The sequence below is a fragment of the Cylas formicarius genome, unplaced genomic scaffold, assembly GCF_029955315.1.
Source record: "Cylas formicarius isolate icCylForm1 unplaced genomic scaffold, icCylForm1.1 PGA_scaffold_5__7_contigs__length_24384050, whole genome shotgun sequence".
NCBI lineage: Eukaryota > Metazoa > Arthropoda > Insecta > Coleoptera > Brentidae > Cylas > Cylas formicarius.
The window spans coordinates 15324863-15350139 of record NW_026844341.1 but is presented as its reverse complement, the minus strand read 5'-3'; the positions used below and the strand labels follow the sequence as shown (position 1 = coordinate 15350139).

At 34.5% G+C, this 25277-nt stretch overlaps 1 protein-coding gene across 1 annotated transcript; it reads left to right on the top strand.

Moving 5' to 3' along the window:
- Window positions 1-7690: 7690 nt before the first annotated feature.
- LOC132702397 (uncharacterized) lies at window positions 7691-12272 on the top strand. The gene is made up of 2 exons (XM_060670990.1): window positions 7691-9304; window positions 11871-12272. Exons 1-2 carry the CDS (start codon window positions 7691-7693, stop codon window positions 12270-12272), a joined length of 2016 nt encoding a protein of 671 aa, XP_060526973.1.
- Window positions 12273-25277: the final 13005 nt, after the last annotated feature.

Below are 25277 nucleotides of genomic sequence, written 5' to 3'. Positions count from 1 at the left end.
TTCTCGAAACAGCGTAAATTATTTGCAACCCTTTGTACTGAAGATGATGACCAATGATTCAGAAACGATGATTTGTAAGACATAGCATAATATATGGAGGTTTGCATTTGACAGCAATGAGGAAACGGATGATATACGAAGTAAATCATATCAGCTGAATATTAGTGAGGATAACATTAGACACTGGGTCAGAGATAATCCCCACTGGGCTATAAATTGTAAAGGAAGTCAATGTTTGATGATAAAAAATAAAGTTTATAAAACAAGGCCCATAAATCGATGTGAACTTTGTACCAGTATAAGAGAGGACTGTCAATTCGAGTAAATGGAGGACTAGTAGAGCTAGATGAAATTATTTTTTATTAAAATAAAATAATTATTCTTTTACAATAATAATAATTAATTTAATAATAATGTTGTTACAATAGTTTACTTTTTTAGTAGGGTGCTATATGCATCTGTCATGTCGTTATTTGATGCTTGTCTCAATTATCTACCCGTTTAAATAGCCAGAGTTTAAAACAGGACAAGTCCAGGCTAATCCTGAAAACGTAATTAAAGTTCCCGCCTACGTCAGGCTGTTTTAGAAACTGATCTCATTGCTTAAATCCTATAGTAGACGAAGATTCAAATTTTTATTTTCTAAAATATAATTTAAATTTAATTTAATCAACAATTATTATGATATTATCCCTTTTATATACTAGCCACTGTCGGCAATGTCGTAATCCAAGTTAAAAATACTGCATCCGTCGAAAATAATTTAAAGACAAAACATTCTGCTGGAACATTAACTAAAGAAAATCAGTCGCCAGTGTTGTAAGCCGTTGTGAAAAATCCAAAAATGAAATTAATGAAGAATACAGCTTAAGACTTGAGATAACGTGTCAAGAGTTTCTTTCTGCTAGTAAGGTGCTTAGAATAAATAAATTTTAGCCGTATAAGTCAAAATTTGTAGGCACGCTCAAACCCGAATATAATGTGGTTTCAAGGAGAAGTTCAAATCGACATTTTTTTTTCAACGAGAATTTTATGCAATGACGAGGCATCATTTTTTTCATCATTATCATTAATTTTGTAATCGAATGTCATAACGAATGGTATTTCAAAACCAATGTCTGGTGGGTTATGTTAAATTATAAAATAGTGAGTCCATATTTTTTCCACCCAGATATTACTAATGAAGCTCATTGTCAAGGCACAATGAAAGTAAACGAATATTTGGATATAACTTGTCCACAAAAATGGATAGGGCACCGTTCATCCCTAGATTTTTTTCTTTGAAGGGGTCATTTGAAGGAATTAGTGTGCAAGCAGAGAACATTCCCAGATATTATAAGGCCAATTACTCTTAATATGATTAGAAAAGCTGTGTCAGAGTTATTTATAACATTTTTGAGTTATTGTCAAATTACAACAGCGTATCATAGAGGTCAGGTTACCTGAAATCTCTCTTTTTCTTGACTAATTGGTAATCACTTTTGTTTCGTTAATTTTAAACCCGGTACGGTACTTTTAGAAGTCACTCCACACACAAATATCCTTGTGCATTTTTTTTTACCAAACCGGACTTATTTTCGTAAATTTAATAACTAAAAATTTTCCTATTTCATCATCATTAAGCTTGGGTAATTTATAAGGGAGTTTAAATTCCACCTAAACAGGTAACATAATTAAAAACCATTTAGGTGACATTCTTACAGCGTTAGGTAATTAGATTTAAAATAAGTTTAAAAAGAACAGGTTATTGAGATCTAATTGATCATCACGAGAATATTCGAATTTGTTCATTTCCAAGTAAATCTAATTTGCTTTGATATCTCTTCACGGATAAGTGAATTATACTATAAACTTTTACTTCAAAGGCTACTATAGTACTTTTTATTCTGCATTCCGCCTGAGGTTATTTATAAATCAGCTTCAGTTCAGTTTCAATTTACAGGATAATTGGCGACACGTCAGCAAGTTTGAAAACAAATTTGTAAATAAAATTATAATGTACTTTTGTTTGCCCTATATACGAGGTTAGCGCCAAAATTTCCCGGCCTGACATAGATGCAGCTCCAGTATCATGATAAAACTTTGTCTTCTCTTAAATATATGTCTTAGAAGACTGCGAAAAAAAAATGAAGTCTTGCGTCAAATATTTTTTTATTGACAACATTTCAAGCAAGACGTGTCCGAAAAAATGTCGCAAATAACGCAAATTAAGAATAGAGCAGTCATAAAGTTTTTAACGAAAGAGGGGTTAACACCTAAAATTATTACGACCAAAGTTCTCCTTCGTATTCTGTAGTGAAAGAATGGGTCAGGAGTCCCTTCAAGATGATTCAGGAACTGGTCGACCAGTGGAGGTCATAACGGAAGATATTGTCGCGATTGTGGAAGAGGTGGTATTGAGTGATCGACGTTTAAAGGTCAAGACAATCTCAGAAATTACTAAGCTTTCTGATACAAGTGTTGTTTCTCGAATCCTGCATGACCATTTAAGTTTGCATAAGGCTAGTGCAAGATGGGCTCCTAAAAACCTTTCGGTTATTCAAAAACAACCCCGTGTCGATTGTGCGCGGCCTTTTTTGGAACTCTGTGGGTCGGCCACTGAAGCTTGTGATAGAAACTATTGGGACGGGAGATGAAACTATGGTTCTCTATTATGACCCTCTATAGAAAAAAGAATCAATGGCGTGGCGTCGTAAGGGAGAAGCACCTCCAAGAAAATTCAGAGTCTGGTAGTCAAGAAAAAGGTGATGGCCACGATCTTTTGGGATTGTGAAGGAATTCGATTGTCAATGTTACACTGTCACTCTCAAACTTTTATTATTTGTATTGTACGTTTTAAAAGCTATTTTTAGACTATATTTGAAAAGTTGGACCCTTTTTCACTGGAACTTCCCAAAATGTGTTAAAATATTATATTTAGACGGTATTCTTTGACTATTGGAAGAATTATTTTTAAACAATTGAGATATTGATTTTTCTTTCTAATTTGCATACGAGATTTGCCATTTTTAAAAATTATTTATTTGTAAGATCTGCATAGTTTAACGGCATGTAGTTTAAAACTGTTCGCAGTACGATTCATAGATATAGTGAAAAGTTGATAATTTATGTGAATATGAATGGCAAGACGAATTTGAAATGGTGTTAACAACAAGGAAGGTTTATGAAAAATTTAATATACAAGATATTAATAACTATTAAGAGAACTAAATAATTGTCTATAATACCAGTAAAACCAGTTAAAATGTCATCCACGTATAATATTTTTTTCTTCTTTAGGGCCAAAAATGTATAAACATCAATTATTTAAATAATTTCTACACTTTGTACAGAGCAGCACTCTACTCATATGCATTATGTAGTAAAAATCTTGTTTTCTAAAAACGCCATTGGAATTGAGGTACCCTTTACGATAAACCTAATCTTAATACAAGCCCTTTTGATATAATTCCCTTTGAAAATAATGTTCGACAAAATATTACCGAAAATAAAACACAGTGTAGGTGGGGCTTTTGATTTTCTTTTTTGTCGCTTAAATTTTACTTACGGTTAATTCGTTATTTTTTGCTCGATGTGCCTATATACAGCAACAAACGTCGAAAGCTGGAGATTGCTGAGAAATGGTTTTGGTAGCGGTGGGGCGGCTTTGACATATTTCGGAACCGCTCGTTTGAAACGCAATGTTTTTATTTTTCTAACGGTAAGGTACAAAAGTTTGCTTGACCGGAAATTTTATTTCGGCCCCAGCGCTCTGATAAAAAGGCGACCAACGAGGGTACTTCATTCGAAGCGAAGAACACAATTTATTCTATTTTTAAACAAAATTCAAAGATACAGTTTTTTTTTAAATAATATATACGCAAGAGAGAATAGTCTCATCACCCAGTCTAATTTGAAAAACTTTAGGAAAACGGCAGCAAGTACAGTTTTCAGTTTTTTTCTCATTAAAAAAATGGTTTCTGAAACTCTTTCTATTTTGAATTTAGTCAATTGGGCCTAAATACGAAGTTTAAATTTGGTTTTAAAAGCTAATACCATGTTATGAGTTTATTTTTTTTACACGTAATCTTTCCGTTCTATTTTCCTTACTTCCAAATTAGCTAACACGGCAGACTTCGTACTGCCTCAATCGATAAATAAAAGATCTAAACTTTTGTATAAAATAATCTTAAAACAAACAAAACGAATACGCATTTAATAAAAAAGCATTTTTTGAATGAAGCATGAAGTTTTATTATTATTTTCCACACATCATTTTGCTTACTTACAAAACAGGGTTTTCCTGAAATACTGGCCATTTATAAGGTATAAACTTGATATTGACAGACACACATTGTTATGATACAGTCTGTTAATCAATTTAAAGCTTTCTCATATACTATATTTTTTGTTTTGTTTTGTGGTGCGTAAAGAAACAAAGAAGACGATTTATTAATGGTCATCGCAAAGGCCAGACGTACTCGAAAAGTAAGCGTTTAAAATCGAATGGTAAATCCGTTGGAATCATCGGTATCCGCGGAATCGAGATATCCTCTCCTTTATATTTTCCGTTTATGATTGTTGCCTCAATGACGTTATTCATCAGCTTTTCCACAGCCAGTCTTTGCAGAGTCGAGGTTGATTAATGTTAGGCAGCGTGACGGCAACTGATCCTACTTTTAACTGCAAATTGTGAGTTGGTAATCCTGACAATTCCAGTGAATTTAAAAACTCCGTGGGATAGATGACTACGTCATCCTGGTTCATAACGCTGTCGACCGATTTGAAGGAAACCAACTGTCCTGGAAGAAAATTCTGAATGGCCGCAGCCAATTATGGTTGTTGAACTTTTGCGCTATATATGGGAAACACACTGAATAACCTCCTCTTTCGAGTTTCTGATGTGACAGAAATCTGTGGGTAATGTGATGGATCTGGTCGCGGTGTCCACTGCAACTTTATTATTTCCATTGTCTGACAACTGCTTCGCAAACACATTTGCACTTTTATCTTGTTGCAAAAACACTCGCGTGTTAGTTGTTAATAATTAATAAAATAAATCGGGGAATAACTGGAAGTGTCTGACGAAAATCACCTGATAACAGAAACATGGACCCACCAAAAATATTTTGGTCATCACGAAGATATTTCAACGTTCTGTCCAGTGCCTCCAGTGTCCTCTTACGGGCCTTTGTGCATTCATCCCAAACAAGCAATTTGCATAACTGTAGGATCTTAGCCATTGCGCTGTTTTTGCGATGTTGCAGATTGGTGTTTCGGTAAAGTGCTTGTTTAATGGTAATTTCACGGCAGAATGTGAAGTTCGCCCGCCTTCTAGGAGAGTCCAGATGAAGCCAACGTTACAGCAACATCATTTCGCGATCTGATTCTCGCCAAAAGCAATGGTCCGGTTCCTCCGGGAGCATCAAGCAAATAAATTCCAACGGATCCACTGTTCACAGGTTCTATCAAAAGGTTGTACGCAATTCTTTGTTGTTGATTTAATTGTGGAACATTTGTATGAACTGTTTCGCCAATGCCAAGAACCATTTTGCTAATTTTATTTAACATAATAAAATACACATTTTAAGACACCTAATACAATAAAACTACTCAATTTATGAAAGAAGCTTCCACAGGCTACTTACTGTAATATTTTTAACAAAACTTCTGGATTCCTCCTGCGTCAGTTTTTGTTCAGTAGAGCTTGACTGTATAGTAACGGATGATTACATATAGTTTTGACTACTACAATAATGCAAACTTGTTGAAATACACTTTTAAAGCTTTATACGCACTGAATATAACAAACTAGTATGTCGTATTTCTCAAAGTCTTTGACTTTTCTATTAACATTTGTAATGCAAATTACAAAAAACAAACCTCAAAATTTTCTAAATATGACAAGACTGTATCATTTTGTTTTTGAAATAACCTGCCACGACCAACTAAAAAGAAAGATTTTTTTAAAGTTAAATATTGGGCTCAATATTTTTAAAACAACCATAGAGTTTCACGTATTTTTCAGATTATCTCAAAACATTTCGAATTGGATTTAGAAAACATATAAATATGCCACGAAATTCTGCATAAAAAGTCATAAACGCACTCATCACTTTTCAAATAAGCTTTCGAGTAACCAAGATAAGAGCAGCGTCGCAATGCAAATCTATCCCCGTATCCCGAAAAACAACAGAAGATTCTGTCTAGGGTGTATTTTAATTCGCGAAACAGTAGCACGTCAAAACGTTCATTACTCGAATTAAAATTAGTCAGTTACAGTTTATAATATTGTTTATTTTTCTCGTCATAGCTTTACAAAAAGTGATTGTCATATCATAAGGATAACTACATAAATAACAAATCCACCTGAAAATCTTCCAAGTATCAATCACGCTGCTCGTCTTCCTTTGAAACTTTATCATCGCAGTCGCCCAAACAAGGCACCGTCCGAACTTCTATTTCCGAGTCAAACCATTTTAGGACTATAGAGCTGTATCTCCAAGTACTCATCGTAGACATTTTGGATCCAGTTACGCCGCAACACAGACTTGCGAAGGTCTTTCTCGACGGCAGATTTCCTCTCTTCCTCCCTTAAACGTTTCTTCAGCTTTTTCAGCTTCTGTTCTTCGTCGCAATCATCGGTAGCCTTGCGCTTCAAGCCCGACATCATGGTTGTCTCTCCTCGATACGTGACGTTCAGGTGATTGTGCAAGTGCCTCTTTTTGATCAGGTGACGTCTTTTGGTCGTGGTGATCAACACAGGACATCCCGCGGATGCGCAAGCCCAAATCAAATGGCCGTTACCCATGGCGCACTTGGTGTTGTACCGAAAACCGTCAATTTCTAAAGTTGACATTGTCATGGCTAACTGCGATTGTGATTGACACGAAATTTGTATCGCCGAGTGGTATTTATACACCGCTACCGAAGTAAATTAGGGGTGGGTCGTTAAGCTAATCGCATAACTGCAAGCAGGTATCGGGGTCGCAAATTTGATATTAACGTGAGGGGCCATAAATCTCATGATTTAATGTTATTATAGTAATTGTATGTTGATTGCATTTAGCGAAAATAAAATTTTAAGTTTATGATCGGATAAATAGCGATTTGAGCATGGTTTCGTTTTTATACGTTGCTTTGCATATGGTTAAATAGATAGACAGATAATTTATTCACAATTATTTTGTATACTGACGTTTATAATAATAATAATAATAATAATAATAATAATAATAATAATAATAATAAACAGGGCGAGCCGGCATGGAAGAAACGATTAAGCCAACTTATTGACACACTTAGGACAGACATCGGAAGGCTAACGAGCTTCCAGAAAAAATCCCACAACACACCTAAGTTACTTAAGCAAGTTCAAAATATTAGGGAAAAGTACGGACGCCACGGAGAAGTTCCTAACCTTAACGACCAACAAATCATGGACACTATGAAGCAGAAGCTTTCAGTTTACTCAGCCCGATTGGCAAGATATAATAAAAGCTATAAACGGAAAACCCAAAATCATCTATTTAATGTAAGTGAAAAAGCCTTTTACCGTAGCTTAGATAAAAAGAAACACGAGTGTAATGAAGACCTCAAAATAACACCCCAAGAATTAGAAAATTTCTGGGCCCCAATATACACAAACAAGGATGAACATAACCAACAAGCAACGTGGCTATCTGAAATCTCTTCTACAATCGCAAATCCAATGGAATACTCCAGGATAACAGAAACAGACGTTAGAGCAGCAATATCTAGGACAGCCAACTGGAAAGCTGCAGGTCCAGACAAAATACAAAACTTTTGGTGGAAACGACTGTGGGTCACACATGCGTACCTAGCCGAGCATTTCTCCAAAATAGTGTCTGATCCAGAGTTACTACCGTCATTCTTTACAACAGCCATAACTCATCTTATCCCTAAGGACACAACGAAAATCAATGATCCATCCAAGTACAGACCAATAGCATGCCTCCCCACTATATACAAAATACTCACGGCATGCATCTCTAACAAAATCTACAACCACCTAGACAGGAATAGTTTGATCGCTGAAGAACAGAAAGGGTGCATTAGAAAAGCGTATGGCTGTAAAGAACAACTAGTCATCGACTCAGTCATATCAAACCAGGCAATAAAAAGCAATAGAAATATTCATATGGCTTACATCGACTATCAAAAAGCATTTGACTCTGTGCCACATTCCTGGTTGAAATATGTACTGAAACTCTATGGTATCCACCCCCAAATACGGACGTTTCTTGGTCTTTGCATGAAAAAGTGGAATACTGACCTAACACTCCACCATCAAGGGAAGTCGCTGATTGTACCGAGGATGAGGATTAAAAAAGGAATTTTCCAGGGCGACAGTCTGAGCGCTTTATGGTTCGTCATGTCAATAAATCCTCTCAGCCTGCTTCTGAATAACAGCCGATACGGCTTCGAATTAAAGACTCCTAATAGATCCCATAGGTTAAGCCACTTGCTCTATATGGATGATCTCAAACTATACGCATCTTCAAAACAACAACTATCAAGTATGATCCGGATAGTGGAAATGTTTAGCACGGATATCCGAATGAAGTTTGGTTTGGATAAATGTAGAACTATCCATATAAACAAGGGAAAGTTTTCTAACGTGGTGAACATACAAGAATCAGAGATTCAAAACATGCAAGAGACGGATCTTTACAAGTATCTTGGAATTGAGCAGGCGCGAAATATTGATCATGTTGGCACTCGAGAAAAACTCGAGAAGATAGTGTACGAAAGAACGCGCAAAATAGCCAACAGTTGTATAAATGGTCGAAATATGAGCAAGGCACTTAATACCTTTGTTATTCCAGTACTGACCTACTCTTTCGGCATTATAAAATGGTCAAAAACCAGCATCAAGCTAATAGAAAGCAAAATGCGTTCAATATATAAAAAACACGGTCACCTCCATCCCAACTCGTGCCGTGAGAGATGGACTCTTCCAAGAAGTGAAGGGGGAAGAGGAGTAATACACCTACTCAATATGCACAATAAACAAGTGAACAAGCTACGAGAGTATTTCTACAATAAAGATGCTGCACTACATAAAACCGTAATAGAGGCAGATAAAAAATACACTCCATTAAACATGGCAGATAGAAACGCAGTATTTCAAATTGAAATAAACGATGAGATCCTGCATCAATGGGCTCAGAAGGCGGTCCACGGCGGGCATTTTTCCGACCTGCATCAGGAAGATGTTGACATTAAAGCGTCAAACAAATGGCTGAGCAACGGAGACTTGTACGCCGAGACCGAAGGCTACCTGCTGGCTATTCAGGATAGAGTACTACCAACAAGAAATTATAAAAAATATATCCTTAATACCCCTCACACAGAAGATAAGTGCAGAAGATGTGGCCAAAATGGAGAAACTATTGAACACATACTAAACGGTTGTTCAACTTTAGCACCCACAGAATACACAATAAGGCACGATAATGTAGCAAAAATAGTTCACCAAAACCTTGCAGTTAAACATCACCTTCTTGAACAAAAGTGTCCTTACTTTAAATATTCACCTGAAGCTGTTCTGGAGTCAAATACCCATAAACTGATGTGGAACAGATCTATCATAACAGACAAAGCAATTCAACATAATAGGCCAGATATAATACTCACTATTAAAAATGAAATGATAACCTACTTAATCGATATCGCAGTACCTTGGAACAGAAATCTTTCAAATACTTACAACCGTAAAATACAAAAATACTCTGAGCTTGCTAGCGAGATCAAAAGAGTTTGGCGCCAAAGGGAGGTTCATACAATACCAGTGGTCCTATCTTCTACAGGCCTAATACCCAAAAAACTTCATAAGTCACTTCAGTCTCTCGGCCTTCAACAATATCTCTATATGGAACTACAAAAAGCCAGCATACTACAGACTTGCCACCTGGTCAGAAATTTCTTACAGTAGGAAGAGTATTTGTCTTAGACCGTACCTTCTTATTAAAAATAAAAACCGACAACGTCGAGCTAAAGAATAAAAAAAAAATAACAATAATAATAATAACAATAGTAATAATAAAGGTCTTTATTTCAAATAATCAATAAGATAATAATAAACAAAAAACTAATCAGTTTAGAAAAGGGAAAACCTAAAAACTTAGGATCATACAAAATGTAATCTTTAATCTTACAGAAAGGAACAATAAGCGTTAGGCAATATCGTTTATTTGAACGTATACCTATTTTTATCTATAATTAACTCGGGAACACTGTTTTTGAAAAAGTGGTTTATTAGATTTTGATGAAGTTATTTTATTAACTTGGTAAAACATTAAGAAAATGAGCGTTTGTAAAGGTCAGTTGAGTAGAGTGGTGTGAGTGTACCGTTATACCTAATATTGATAGCTTCACTTCTAAATTTTATTTTTTTATATAAGTAAGGACGAGATTTATTCACTAAAATTAGCAAACTTTGCATATTTAGCCATCTCACCATTTGGAGAGTGCGTGTGACTTAAAGTACGTTATTTAATTTAAAACCGATATATTAGAGTTGTTTTGAATCTGTAGAGTTAATTACTTTTTCAAAGATTTTAGAGAATGTTAGGAGAATAGTGATAGGTTTAATATTATTAAAATTCCTTGGATTTGGTATTTTAGGCTGGATAAAAACTTCTTATTCTAAATAGAGAAGGTATTTTTTTATTCCATTTTTGGACTGCCCTTAAAATTGTAAGTTTTATTGATAATTTCCTTTTTTTATAATTCCTGCGAAAATGGTTTAATTTGGCTACAGTGACATGAAAAATACTTACAATTTTATGACCAGTCCAAAAATGAAAAAAACATACCTTCTCTAGTTAGAATAAGAAGTTTGGATTCAGGTTAAAATACCAAATCCAAGGAATTTTAATAATATTAAACCTATCAATATTCTCAAAACATTCTCTAAAATCTTTGAAAAAGTAATAAACTCTACAGATTCAAAACTATTTGTATAACAACTCTAATATATCGGTTTTAAATTAAATAACAGACTTTAAGTCACACGTACTCTCCAAATGGTGAGATGGCGTAATATGCAAAGTTTGCTAATTTTAGGGAATAAATCTCGTCCTTCATTATACACAAAAATAAAATTTAGAAGTGATGCTATCAATATTAGGTATAACGGTACACTCACACCACTCTACTCAATTGACCTTTACAAATGGTCATTTTCTTAATGTTTTACCAAGTTAATAAACTATAACAACTTCATCAAAATCTAATAAACCACTTTTTCTATATCTTTTTCAAAAACAGTGTTCCCTAGTTAATTATAGATAAAAATAGGTATACGTTGAAATAAACGATATTGTCTAACGGTTATTGTTCCTTTCTGTAAGATTAAAGATTACATCGTGTATGACACTTTTTTATAATTGTCACACCTGCATTTCTGAGGTCCTAAGTTTTTAGGTTTGCCCTTTTCTAAACTGATTAGTTTTTTGTTTATTATTATCTTGTTGATTATTTGAAATAAAGACCTTTATTATTATTATTGTTATTGTTATTATTATTATTATTATAAACGTCAGTATTCAAAATAATTGTGAATAAATTATCTGCCTATCTATGTAACCATATGCAAAGCAACGTATAAAAACGAAACCATGCTCAAATCGCTATTAATCCGATCATAAACTTATAATTTTATTTTCGCTAAAGGCAATCAACATACAATTACTATAATGACATTAAATCATGAGATTTATCGCCCCTCAGGTTAATATCAAATTTGCGACCCCGATACCTGCTTACCGTCATGCTATCAGCTTAACGACCCACCCTAATTTACCTCCGTAACGGTGTATAAATACCACTCGGCGATACAAATTTCGTGTCAATCACAATCGCAGTTAGCCGTGACAATGTCAACTTTAACAATTGACGGTTTTCGGTATAACACCAAGTGCGCCATGGGTAACGGCCATTTGAATTGGGCTTGCGCATCCGCGGGATGTCCTGTATTGATCACCACGACCAAAAGACGTCAACTGATCAAAAAGAGGCACTTGCACAATCACCTGAACGTCACGTACCGAGGAGAGACAACCATGATGTCGGGCTTGAAGCGCAAGGCTACCGATGATTGCGACGAAGAACAGAAGCTGAAAAAGCTGAAGAAACGTTTAAGGGAGGAAGAGAGGAAATCTGCCGTCGAGAAGGACCTTCGCAAGTCTGTGTTGCGGCGTAACTGGATCCAAAATGTCTACGATGAGTACTTGGAGATACAGCTGTATAGTCCTAAAATTGTTTGACTCGGAAATAGAAGTTCGGACGGTGCCTTGTTTGGGCGACTGCGATGAGAATGTTTCAAAGGAAGACGAGCAGCGTGATTGATACGTGGAAGATTTTCGGTTGAATTTGTTATTTATGAAGTTGTTCTTATGTTATGACAATCACTTTTTGTAAAGCTATGACGAGAAAAATAAACAATATTATAAACTGTAACTGACTAATTTTAATTCGAGTAATGAAAGTCTTGACGTACTTCTTTTGTTTTTCGGGATACGGGGATAGCTTTGCATTGCGACACTGCTCTTATCTTGGTTACTCTAAAGCTTATTTGAAAAGTGATGAGTGGGTTTATGGCTTTTTATGCAGAATTTAGTGCCATATTTATATGTTTTCTAACTCCAGTTCGAAATGTTTTGAGATAATCTAAAAAATACGTAAAACTATGGTTGTTTTAAAAATATTGAGCCCAATATTTAACTTTAAAAAAATCTTTCTTTTTAGTTGATCGTGGGAGGTTATTTCAAAAACAAAATGATACAGTCTTGTCATATTTAGAAAATTTTGAGGTTTGTTTTTTTGAAAAGTCAAAGACTTTGAGAAATACGACATGTTAGTTTGTTATATTCAGTGCGTATAAAGCTTTAAAAGTTGTATTTCAACAAGTTTGCATTATTGTAGTAATCAAAACTATATGTAATCATCCGTAACTTATTGGTATACAGTCAAGCTCTACTGAACAAAAATTGACGAAGGAGGAATGCAGAAGTTTTGTTAAGAATATTACAGTAAGTAGCCTGTGGAAGTTTCTTTCATAAATTGACTAGTTTTTTATATTAGGTGTCTTAAAATGTGTATTATTTTTGTGTCAAATAAAATTATCAAAATGGTTCTGTTTTAAATTAAATAGAAGTTTTTTTTTATTACCTGTCAAACCATAGAGTTTTATTTATTTTTGGGATGCTCTTGACGAACCCAATCATATACAGGGTGAACGATCTAAAAAATAATAATAATATAAAGATCGTAAGTTTTGCTGTGATTGCTAAGTAACTAAAAAGTTAACGTTATAAATGATCGGTACATAGCTGAAAACTTCATTATAGAATCGCAAACAATGAAAATGGGGTAGGGACGCTTCCGTTAACAAACCCCTCAAAAATCAGGAAGCTTTTATTTGCGCTCCTTGAAATTGCAAGGCAGCCGAGTAAAATTTGAAATCGTGTAAAATAAAACGAGCGGCGACTGTGATTGCGTTACCCGACCTTTTTTTTGTCGTCAAAACCGCCGCCAAGAACGAGTAATTAAAACTGCAAAATAAATGGCGCAATATGGGACGAAAAAGAATAAAAAGACAAAAGCCGTTATTAATCACAGTGGCAATTATTCCGAAGAGGGGGGACCGTATTTTTCGACGGATTTTTTCCAAAGTAATTAAATTAAACCAAATCCGGCTCTTCAGAGGACGCGGAGTAAATACTTCGCAAACAAATATTCGGGATATGATCGTGATTGATACGCGGCCTTTAGAGATAAATTAAAAATTTCCAGTGACACGCGGGACGTTCGATTTCGCTTGCAGTTTGCGGGTTGAAAATACGTGATTTTGCATAAATTTAGTGGCCGTCGGCCATTCGGAATACGCAACGAAACGAGTGTATTCGTTTGGTGGACAGGAAGTCAAATTTTAAAACAGAAAATTAAAATCGACGATAGAGAAATATTCATAATCTCATTGGTTTCAAAAGTTATGAGAAAATAGTTAAAATAGAAAAGTTGTAAATATTGTCCGGATGCGACATTTAAAATTATTGTACAGGATACAGACGGCTCAAAAATCGTGACGAGTAATAAATGAAACGCCATGTTTTTAAATTTTGTTTTGAATTCGTTTTGAAATCTTTCAACTTTTTTATTGACAATAATAAATATCTAAACCTAATAGTTTTTTTCAATATTTTACGTTTTCTAAAAAATAATATTTTCAAACATGCAAAAAAATTATTTTTTAAGGTAGATCACTCATATTTTTATTAGCGTTATATCCAGGGTGTTCAAAATAAACGAATATATTTGGATGATTTTAAGTTGATGAATCTCGATTTTCTTACATAGAGCACCATATACAGGGTGTCTCTCGACATAGCTGCCAAAGCTTGGGAGTGTAAAAATGTCAAATGAACATATGCTCGGAACGCTATTCTAATTGGGCTACAAGCATTTCAAATTTTGAACCCCATTTAAAGAAACCGCTCCATCTTTTGTTTATTAATATTTTATTTCCATAATTCTATCTACCAGTTGTTCTCTGTTTTCAATCTTCTTCTTCCCCTTAAAAAGTAATCTAGTTAAAGAACTGCTCAACCTCTTCCAATCCACCGGTTTGTATAATTTTTATTAAGAAATTCTGTTACTTGTCGACCAGAGTGCGATATTGTGCTGAATCCACATTAGATGTCTTACATTAAGAGGAGTATCATCTAGTAATATTTAGAGATCATTTTCAATGAAACGTTCTTCAATTGTAGACGGACCAATGAGGTGGCCATCAATAATGCTACACCAAATAATCACCGTTCCTGGTGTTATTGATACCGTTCCGGATAAATGAAGCTTCAACACTAATTCAAATCTTTAAGCGTAATCGGCCGGTTTTAAAGCTTATACACGTTTTCCATACTCTCATCCGGCGTACTTCAAGTGTAGTACCTATTCATCAGCCACTAGTATAAGGTTACACATCAGTCTTATTAAGTATTGCCTCTTCTTGAGCCAGTTTTTCCAACATCGATGGACAGTTTTACAAGACACTCAACCAGTGGGAAATCGTCGAAAAAATTCACCAACTGCCGCTCGTCCTTTTCCATTACACCATCCATAAACAAACTAAAACATTCCACCTTGAAGAGTCTTTTAATGTAACACTCGAAAATAAGCACGCAAAATTAATGTAATGGATGTTTACTGTTAGAATACATAAGATTCAAAGCCACCTGGACTTTTTAATAATAATCTTAACTTCCGAACATAATACTGGAACAACTTCTGGTTAATTTGAGAGCAACATACTCTCAAGCTATGGCAGTCGTGTGGTAAGTCACCATGTATATATATATATATATATATATATATATATATATATATATATATATATATATATATATATATATATATATATATATATATATTTAAATCCTGCTATTCATTTTCATTTTTCCAATAATTACCCTTCTTTCTGTCTACGACCACTATGACATATTAGTTGGCAATGAAAAAACTATTAGCCAACACGGCTCTATTAAGATCAAAAAATTAATGTAAGAAAGAACTTTGTTGGAGACGTAGATAAAGCAAGCGACAATTTTAGTGAAAATGACGGCCAACTTTTAAATTCACAGAAAAAGTAAATATTATGAAATATCTACAAATTAACTTATCTTATTTTTAATTAAAGTAAAAGCTGGCCAAAAGGACACCTGACTAAAGTCGCCGCCTAAGACAACGGACAGTATCAAAATTCCCCGAATTAATTATAAGGAAATTTCCTATATTAAAACCTCCTAAAACGGCCAGAGAAACACAAATTTTTACGACCCATCGTAATAGAAATTTACCTACGGATACAGGCCGGACAATATAGTATCGCTAATTATTATGGAATTACACAAAATTGTATTACAAATTAAATGTTTGTGTGAAATTTCACATTCAGGGGTAATTACCGCTAATTTTTTATACCTTGCAAAATGTGGTCTTCCAGTTCGACCAAAAGAGAAAATTTCCAATGACGGAAGATTGGCATCGGATCAAGTCATTTACAATTGGGTTTCCAAGGCAAGAAACAAAGCCATTCCAATATCTGGGTCGTTGCTTAAACAAAAAGCACCAGATGCAGCAGGCAGTTTAAAGATGAAAAATTTCACGGATGGTCGTAAAGTTTCTGCCAGCGACAGAATATAACTTTTAAAACTGTTTGTGGTAAGCCCGCGTAGATTAATTTCCACGCCACACATTAAGTTTAACAGTTCAATATAAGTATTTTTTTTTTAATTTACTGACACCACAATAATTTTTTTCTACTCCTTTCTGTAATATACCTAATTATACACCGACCTAGCATGCGGGAAACGTCACATTACCAGGTGAATTTCTTGTCCCACATATCCCAACCACTTCGGACTTTTTCGAGATATTACAGCACGGCTTGAATTTTGACGTTTGTCAATTCTGACAGTTATGTCAGTGAATGTATTAGTGCTTTTCGACCAAAATCTACCCAAAAACGAACGGTCGTAGAAAAAGTATAGTATGCAACACGTTTAGCACACTTGCTGCATAATATACTATATTACTTTCTACTCCCTTGTATAAAATACCTAATTATACACCAATATAGCATGCGGGAAGCGTCACAACGTAAGTTTCTTGTCCCACGGATCCGAGTCACTTCGGACATTTCTGGAACATTACCGCATGGGTTTGGGACCAATCGGATGTTTCCGTAAATTTTACCGCACGGCTTGCACGTCAATTCTGACGGTCATGTCAGCGAATGTATGTAACGGTAGCAGAACAAGTGTAGTATGCAACACGTTTGGTAAACATTTTAAGTCACTCGTTTATTAAACAGAAATGCCGTTTACCGTAGTTCTAGTATAATATACTATTATGAAGTTATTTACTCAGTTGACAGGTAAAAATTTGACAATGTCACTTTGTTATAGCAATAGTCTTACACAGAAAGACGGATAAGTATAGGAATAGTTAAAATAAATAGCAAAGTATTAAAAATATATATATATATATATATATATATATATATATATATATATATATATATATATATATATAGGTCGTATGTATAAGACCTTTGATATAATGTTATATAAGAAAAAAAAAAAATTTTTTAATTTAAAATGATCAAATATATTCGTTTATTTTGAACACCCTGTGGCATATAATTCAAATTTCGTTGCATATAGCTTTTACTTAATATCAAATCTGAAAAGGTAGTATTTTTTTATAAAAATGTAAATACTGCAAAAGCTGCAAGGTTTAGCAAATAATTTAAAAAATACTATTAAATTTACATTTATTTAGTTATATTGGAGTCAATATTATTATTGAGATTCCCCGAAAAGGATTATAGGTAAATTGAACATCACAAACGCATAATAACATATTATGAAATACATATTATTATTAAATAATGATAGGTAACACTCTATAATAGCAAGATATTGTTTAAAATATTTTTTGATTAGTGAATCAGGAGATCGTCAGTTGACCAGTCCAAACCATAATTATTATTAATAAAAAAGTTGAAGAATTTTAAAAGGAATTCGAAACACAATTTACAAATAGGATGTTCCATTAAAAAAAATCATATGTTTTATTCGTCACTATTTTTTAAACCATAATATTTACAAATTTTGTATTTATCATTTTCTCACAACTTTTAAAATGAATAAAATTACGAAATGCTCCAATACACTTGCAAAAGGAGTTGATCGAGATTCAAGAAAACTCACTCGTAAAATCTAAATGACGATTTTGGGGTATCTGTTTTTAGGTTAGATTACATCTCTGGTTTGATTTGAACTTTAATATAGCAAACAAAAATATCCGCCAATGATTTACATTTTTAATGCAAAATTGATCTGAAGGTCTTCCAGAAACATCAGAGGACATGTGAGCTGCCACTGGGAGGACAGACACTAGGAAGGGAGGAATGATTTGACAAAAATATTGTAAAAATGTTTAGGAATAGTGATGCAGAGTGGATTCCTGAGGAAATGTAGGCGATGTATTGCAACCGAAATGACAAGAAAATGGTCGATTAACTGCTAGTCGTGAACATTGCGCCAATATCGACAAGCGTGATTGCATTAAATAGACCAACGATGGAATGGAGTTACAAATATTTAGCTCAAAGAAAGAGTGCCATCTAGAGGAAAGGTTGGGTGAGAAACGCTTTGCCACTTTCAGCAAAAACATTAAATACTGCCTATCAAAAACTAGCAGTGCAAGAGTTCCTTAATTAGAATGACCTTTATTTTCGAACCCAAAAATGTCCAATGATTTAATTGATGCAACTAAAACTCAATGTAAATGAATGAATGTGTTAATTATCTGGCTGAAGTGGAAAATAATTATAAAAAAACTTGGATGATAGTGATAGCACAGATTCGTCAAATCTTACCCAATATGACCTAATTGTGCATCCGTCACCACTTAACCATCCCCAGGTTCAGCCACCCCTAACTATAGTCAATACGATTTGTGATGGCATATTCAGCAATAAAAGGCCAGAGAGAATAAAATAAATAATACTTCAACAGATGTTGTTCCGCCCTAAATTATTACATTATGTTATTATTATATTATATTATTACTTATATTACTTGGGAATAAGAGAGACAGAATGATTTGTACTTGGCAATTATTAGTTTAAGTAGTACAAGTATTTTTTATGTAATAATAGATCGCGGTGTTCCTTAATGATATGCGAATATTTAAATAGGTGAATGTGCATGAAAGAATTATGATAATTTTTTAAATAAACCGTTGACAGCAAACTCTGTCCAGGCAATAAAAAGTAAAACAATACCAAAAAAATCGGAAAATAAAAAAAAATGCATACCGTATAAAATATCATTTGTCAAGAGAAAATATACAAATAACCTATATTTAGTTTGAATTTAGGACGAAACATCATCATTAGAACCAAAATTGGTACTACTATTACCAGAAAATGATCCTTCATCTCATTAACAACAAGTGGTGGTAGCGTTATATCTTTTTCCCAGTATTATTTTATTATAGTTTTAGTTAGTTGTGTTATACATCTGCTCCAATTTTCTTTGGTAAAGTCTGTTCATAGATATAAGAAAGTGACTAAGTGATACCAATTAAGGAAAGACCCGGGCAAGCTGTAAGAATGAAATATTGCCGAACAGGTCCGTACTTTGCTTAGAATTTAATTATTTGGGGTTTTGTTAGGAAAGGTACTAATCAATAATTATTTATTTATGTATGTATATATATTTAAATCTAAAATAAAATTACAAATTATTTATATTACCTACTTAAATTACTAAAAATTATTCACCTAATATATCACTCTCACTATCATCGCCTGTTCTAAGTTTTACTTGTTCTATATTATTTGCAATTTGCAATATGGATATACGATTGTTCTGCTGGCAGATTTCAGTTGGTGCCAAACATCTTCAATGGGATTAAAACTCTATGCCCTAGATTTTTTGCATAATTATCACAGACGTATTCCTTTTGTAGGTTCAAGCTTTGTAGAACCTTAATTAATTGCTCTTTGGTATAATTTTCGTGAAAATAAATGTCGTTATTATACATGTAGTTTTGGATTGTTGCTTTTGTGGAATATGAGGGAGGGGTTTTAGTCAACTGTCTACTGTGATAACTTGCATTGTCTATTACAATGACGCTATTAGGAGGAATGTTTGGAACTAGTTTGTTTTTAAACCAACTTTCAAATAAATCAGCGGTGGTGTCTTCATGGTAATCCAGAGAAGAATATTTTATATTTTTCGCAGAGAGAGAAAGTTCATTTGGAATCCAACCATCTTTAGAGACAGCATGCAAAATAGTTATTCTTTTGCCTCTTCTTGATGGCGCGTTTGTTTTACACTTATCAGTTGAGTCAACCCAACCTTTTTCCGGGGTATCATGTGTCAAACCAGGTTTCATCCAAGTAAATAATTGGCCTTTGTTGTTCTCTGTAAATCCTCATTTTATCTAGATATTCCAGTCGCCATTTCCGAAATCTAAAAGATTCCGTTAAAACTTGTCTTTTGTCAATTTTTTCAAATCTAAAACCATTTCCAACCAGTTCTGCCATATTTAACAACGGTTTCATCTTTTTCAAGCCTCCTAATTAAGATATCTAATGTAGGTACGCTTTGTTCCTCCTACAACTGGTAAATTTTACGCCGTATTATATATTGATCACTTTCATCTACACTCGAGAAAATGTCAGCATCGCTTCTTTTTTTCCTCGCAGAAATGGGATTATTCACAATTTTCCATACAGTTGATGTTGGAATTTTCGTCAATGTGGCCGTTTCTTCTAAAGATGCTTGCTTGCTGGCACCACGTTCAACGAGAGTGAAGTAAACATTGTTTATAACTTCCTTAGTCTCAATAGAATAGTGTTTTCTACATTTGGGCGGGAGCATCTCCTGAGATACACTAGACTTGCACATATTTTGCATAATTCGCACACGATTCAACACACCCTGTATTACACACGAAAAAAGAATGACTAGTAGATTAAACTACGCAGTATACCAAACCAAAGAATATTAAACACAGGTAAGTATAAAATAATTTTCTATTACGGACCACAATTTTACAAGAATTTAAATTCCGAAACTTTAGGTAATCACCTTGTTGCATTGTATGTTAATGACCACCCTTGGATAATCCCATTCGAAAGCAATTTGTCACTTTCTTATATCTATGAACACTTTAACTGCCTTCTAAACAGATACTATGGTATAAAATAAACAATGGTAAGGAGGCCATCTTAAAACTTGATTACCAATTTCAGTACTTACTTCGTCTGTAGCATAAGGCAAGTTTGTTTTGTCAATTTTGACAGTTTTTAACAACTCACACTTTAGATCAATTCGCTTATTGCGCAACTAATTGATAGTTTCTTCTTTTCTTGTCGATACATTTGGTAGAATAAATAAAGATGACATCTCGAGTTTCGGCAGCAATTTCTTTTTAAATGCGACGCTGTTTCGTAGTGGAAACTAGTGCAATTATCCGGTAATTGGTGCTATCTCTGTCACCGTGGCGTAATAGACAAAGGTAGAACACTGGCAGGTAAATGCGCGCGTTTTGCCATTCTTAGGCGCCATCTCTCTTGGTCTTAGGACAGGCCATGCCATCGCAAATCGTACCGGCTATACCATTAGACCAGACCATAAACCCCCAAACAATTACACCGGACATTTAACTATATAAACGTAACAGAACCCGATTAAAACCGACCTGCTAAAATAACTCCCAGGCCATCAGAAACCCATTAACCGAAGACGATTCACAATACAAATAACTTTATCGCTTCCATCGTCGCCATTTGTAAATTAACGCGCCAGATAACGAAACGGTTCCTCGTTTAATCGGCTCGTCGCTGTCACAATGTCGACCACTCTCGACGTAGAAGGATTTTCGTTTAGGACCGCTTACGTGAGGAAAAACGGCGAGACGGTGTGGATTTGCTCGACCAAGGGGTGTCCCGTGGTCGTAATCACCACGGAGGAGCGTCGGATCGTCAAGAAGGAAAACTTGCATGCGCACGCTAATGGAAAGAAAGAACGCAAGAGGACGATGATGCAGGACCTGAAACGCAAAGCATCGCAGGACCCCGAAGAGCGGAAGATCAAACGGTTGAGGAAGCATTTGTGCGACGAGGAAGTGAAATGTGATCCCGACAGAGATTTGAGGGCGTGCGTGTTGAGGAAGAACTGGATCGAAAGTGTGAACAACAACGCCTGACGCACCGGGCTTTGCGTCCTTGTGTATATTGTACATTGTTATACTAAGTGATATATAATTAAACGGTTTTTTTTTTATGTGAGTGCTGTTTACTTTAGTAAACCGCAACCGGGTCCAGTGAGTGCGGTGAATAAGCAAAATAATTGGAAAAATGCTGAGGAAAATTAAACTACTGGGTGTGTTTAAAGGGTGCCATATAGCTGATGGTTAAAACAGTGGATTCAGCAGAATTGGGATTTTCGTAATAATATTAATAAATAAAGTGCGAAAAATGCTAATTTTTACAATGTATGCATGGAAATGAACAATAAATGGAAATATGCATATTTATTATATTAAAAAATTGAACATTAATGTGATCTCAAATAAAGCTACAACGGTTTCTTTATAAATTTTGTTTAATTTTATAAATAATAAATGTAAATGAAAACGATACAAAATCTTTATAAAAGATTTTTATTCATAGATATACACATTGGTAAATATAATGCAAATTGCGAAACATAATACCCTGTGCGTAATATCCCGGAAATGTCCGAAGTGGCTCTTTGCTCACACTAGATCGGTGTACAATTAGATACTTTACAGAAGGCAGCAGAAAATTAGTATATTATGGGACAAGTATGGTTAAAGGCATATGAATCACCAGTTTATTATTATAATAATATAATTATTACAATAATATCGACTCCATTTGGTTTACAGAACGACGCGACGGCGACGTAACCCACAATATAAATAAATATAAATGTAATGGTTTTTTTTTTAATTATTTCGGTCAATTGACTAGTCAATGGTAATAATACATATCTAAACCTTGCAGTTTTTCCAATATTTAAATTTTTCTAAAAAAATACTACTTTTTCATTCTTGAAGATCACTCATATTTGAAATTAAGTAAAAGCTATATACAACGAAATTTGAATTATATGCTACAGGGTGTTCAAAATAAACGAATATATTTGATCATTTTAAATCGAAAAATTTCGATTTTCTTATATAACATATCAAAGTTCTTACAAAAACCTACGATTTACATACATATTTTTAATACTGCGATTCATTTTTACTCTTCCAATACTTACCCATCTTTCTGTCTAAGACTATTGCTATAACAAAGTGACATTGCCAAATTTTTACCTGTCAACTGGGTAAATAACTTCATAATAGAATATTATACAAGAACTACGGTAAACGGCATTTCAGTCAAGAGTTTATTTGACACGAGCGGAACGAGTGCATAATAAACGAGTGACTTAAAAAGTTTAACACATGTGTACTTGTTCAACGGCCGTTACTTTCTGGGTACATTTTTGCAACATAACACATTCACTGACAAAAGTCAAAATTCAAGCCGTGCGTTAAATTCTCCGAAAACATCCGATTGCTTCAAATCCGTGCGGTAATATCCCGGAAATGTCCGAAGTGGATCCGTGGGACAAGAAAGAAACTCAAGTGGTAAAGTGGTGCTTCCCGGACTCTAGATTTTTCTAGGTATTTTACAGACGGGAGTAGAAAATAGTATATTGTGGGACAAGTATGGTTAAAGGCATTTGAGTCACGATGGCACGGTCGGAGCGAGTGTTTAATAAACGAGTGACTTAAAAAGTTTTCCACGTCGTAAAGTGACGCTTCCCGCACGCTAGATCGGTGTATAATTGGATATTTCACAGGAGTAGAAAAATATTTTTTGGGATTATTCCTTTCCTATTATGGAGGTTGGACATTTGAATATTAGATCAATGTTTAGAGCCTTTGATGATTTTTCGGTGGCATAAACGGTTTTCGAAAAATCATTTTTTTGTTAGGCCCTTGCAAATGTGATTTTTTATTTTTTAAAAATACTTCCCAATCCCCCCAATTTCAATAGGTTACGTTAGGGTTAGGCTAACGTCAAGTCGATAGCTTCAAATTTCGGAAATTTATCGTGTTTCATAGAAATGTCCAAAAAGCAGTCGAAAAAAAAAGATGGGCGCCGAAGCTTGGCAGCAGCCATTTTTACATATCTTACCCCATGGACTATTACAAAAGTGCATAATTAACGGACAGACAATTTTTTTTTTAAACGCTGATCATTTCTGTACCAAGTGCGGTCCTCTTGGATCTATCGTTAACGAGATCTCGAGTTTAGTGAGGAGCGCTTCTACTGGGAATAAATACCCCATAGTGTTGTTATTTGATAAACTAATAAACACGTGTCGTGTCGAAAAATGGCCGAACAGATTCTTCATTTCACAATAAAATGCGACAAATCCTCTTCTTCTTCTTCCGCTTCTATATTTCCATTCGCTTTTACGTGTGGTGTCGAAAAGACCGTTTAAGTGAAAAAGCTTTTAGTGTCACTATGATTTCCTAGGCAGCTTTCTTTAGGTTTTTGATTGTGTTTTCACAGAATTTGGAGGATGGTTGTGTAGTCCACTGCACGTATAACATCCTTTCTCAGAGACAGAAAGTCTGTGATTAGGTAGCACAATAATCTGGGTTCCAGAGTTATATCTACGTATTATATTTGCAGTAATATCATTTTTATTCTTGAATATAAAAATTTCAAATTCGTAATTTTTCAAAGAAACATCCACACGCTACTGTAATGCTTTTTACGAAACTTCTGGATTGCTCCTGCGTCGGTTTTTGCTTAGTGGAAATTGCTGACGTTTCGCCAATCATCCTGTTGGCTTCTTCAGAACTTAAAACTGTCTCGTATTTTACTCTGTACCTGCTTTTATATTGTTTGAGGGGGGCGCTAATGAGTGGTATAAACACCGTCTCGGATGACTGATTCCCAGATTGGGGACAGGTAGGTTAGGTTGTTTATAGATTTCTATAGACTCTCGGATTTTTCGTTGGTAGAAGAACTGATTACATGCAAGAATTTTAGTTTTATCAAATAAAATTTTATGCCCAGTTTCATGAGTGTGTTCGGCAACAGCTGATGAGTTTATTTGTCTTAGTCGTAAGGTTCTTTCGTGTTCTTTGAGCCTAGTTGATATTTTTCGTCCGGTCTTTCCAATGTATTCTTTGCCGCATATGCATGGAATGTTGTAAACTCCTGGCGTCTCAAATTGAATTTTATCTTTGACGGACCGCCGATGTTGAGAGATTTTTGGACAAGTGGTAAATCTGGTTTTGATGTTATACTGCTTTAGAACTTTTGATATGTGGTCAGTGATGTTTTGAATGTAAGGAAGGACCACAGTGGCAAGTGTAGGATTGCTTTCGGACTTATTGCTATTGGAAGGTTGTGGTGAAGTGTATTTTTTGATGGAACGTTTAATATCTTTAATGTGGAAATTATTAGAGAAAAGAGCAAAGGTAAGGTGTTTTAATTATGTTTTCAGTGACTCGGGCTGAGATAGTTTTACGACTCTGTAAACAAGAGAGTTGATAACCGATGATTTTTGGGCCGGATGGTGATGTGACCATGCATTAAGGTATCGGTCTGTGTGCGTAGGTTTTCTGTAAACACAATGACCCCATGTTAG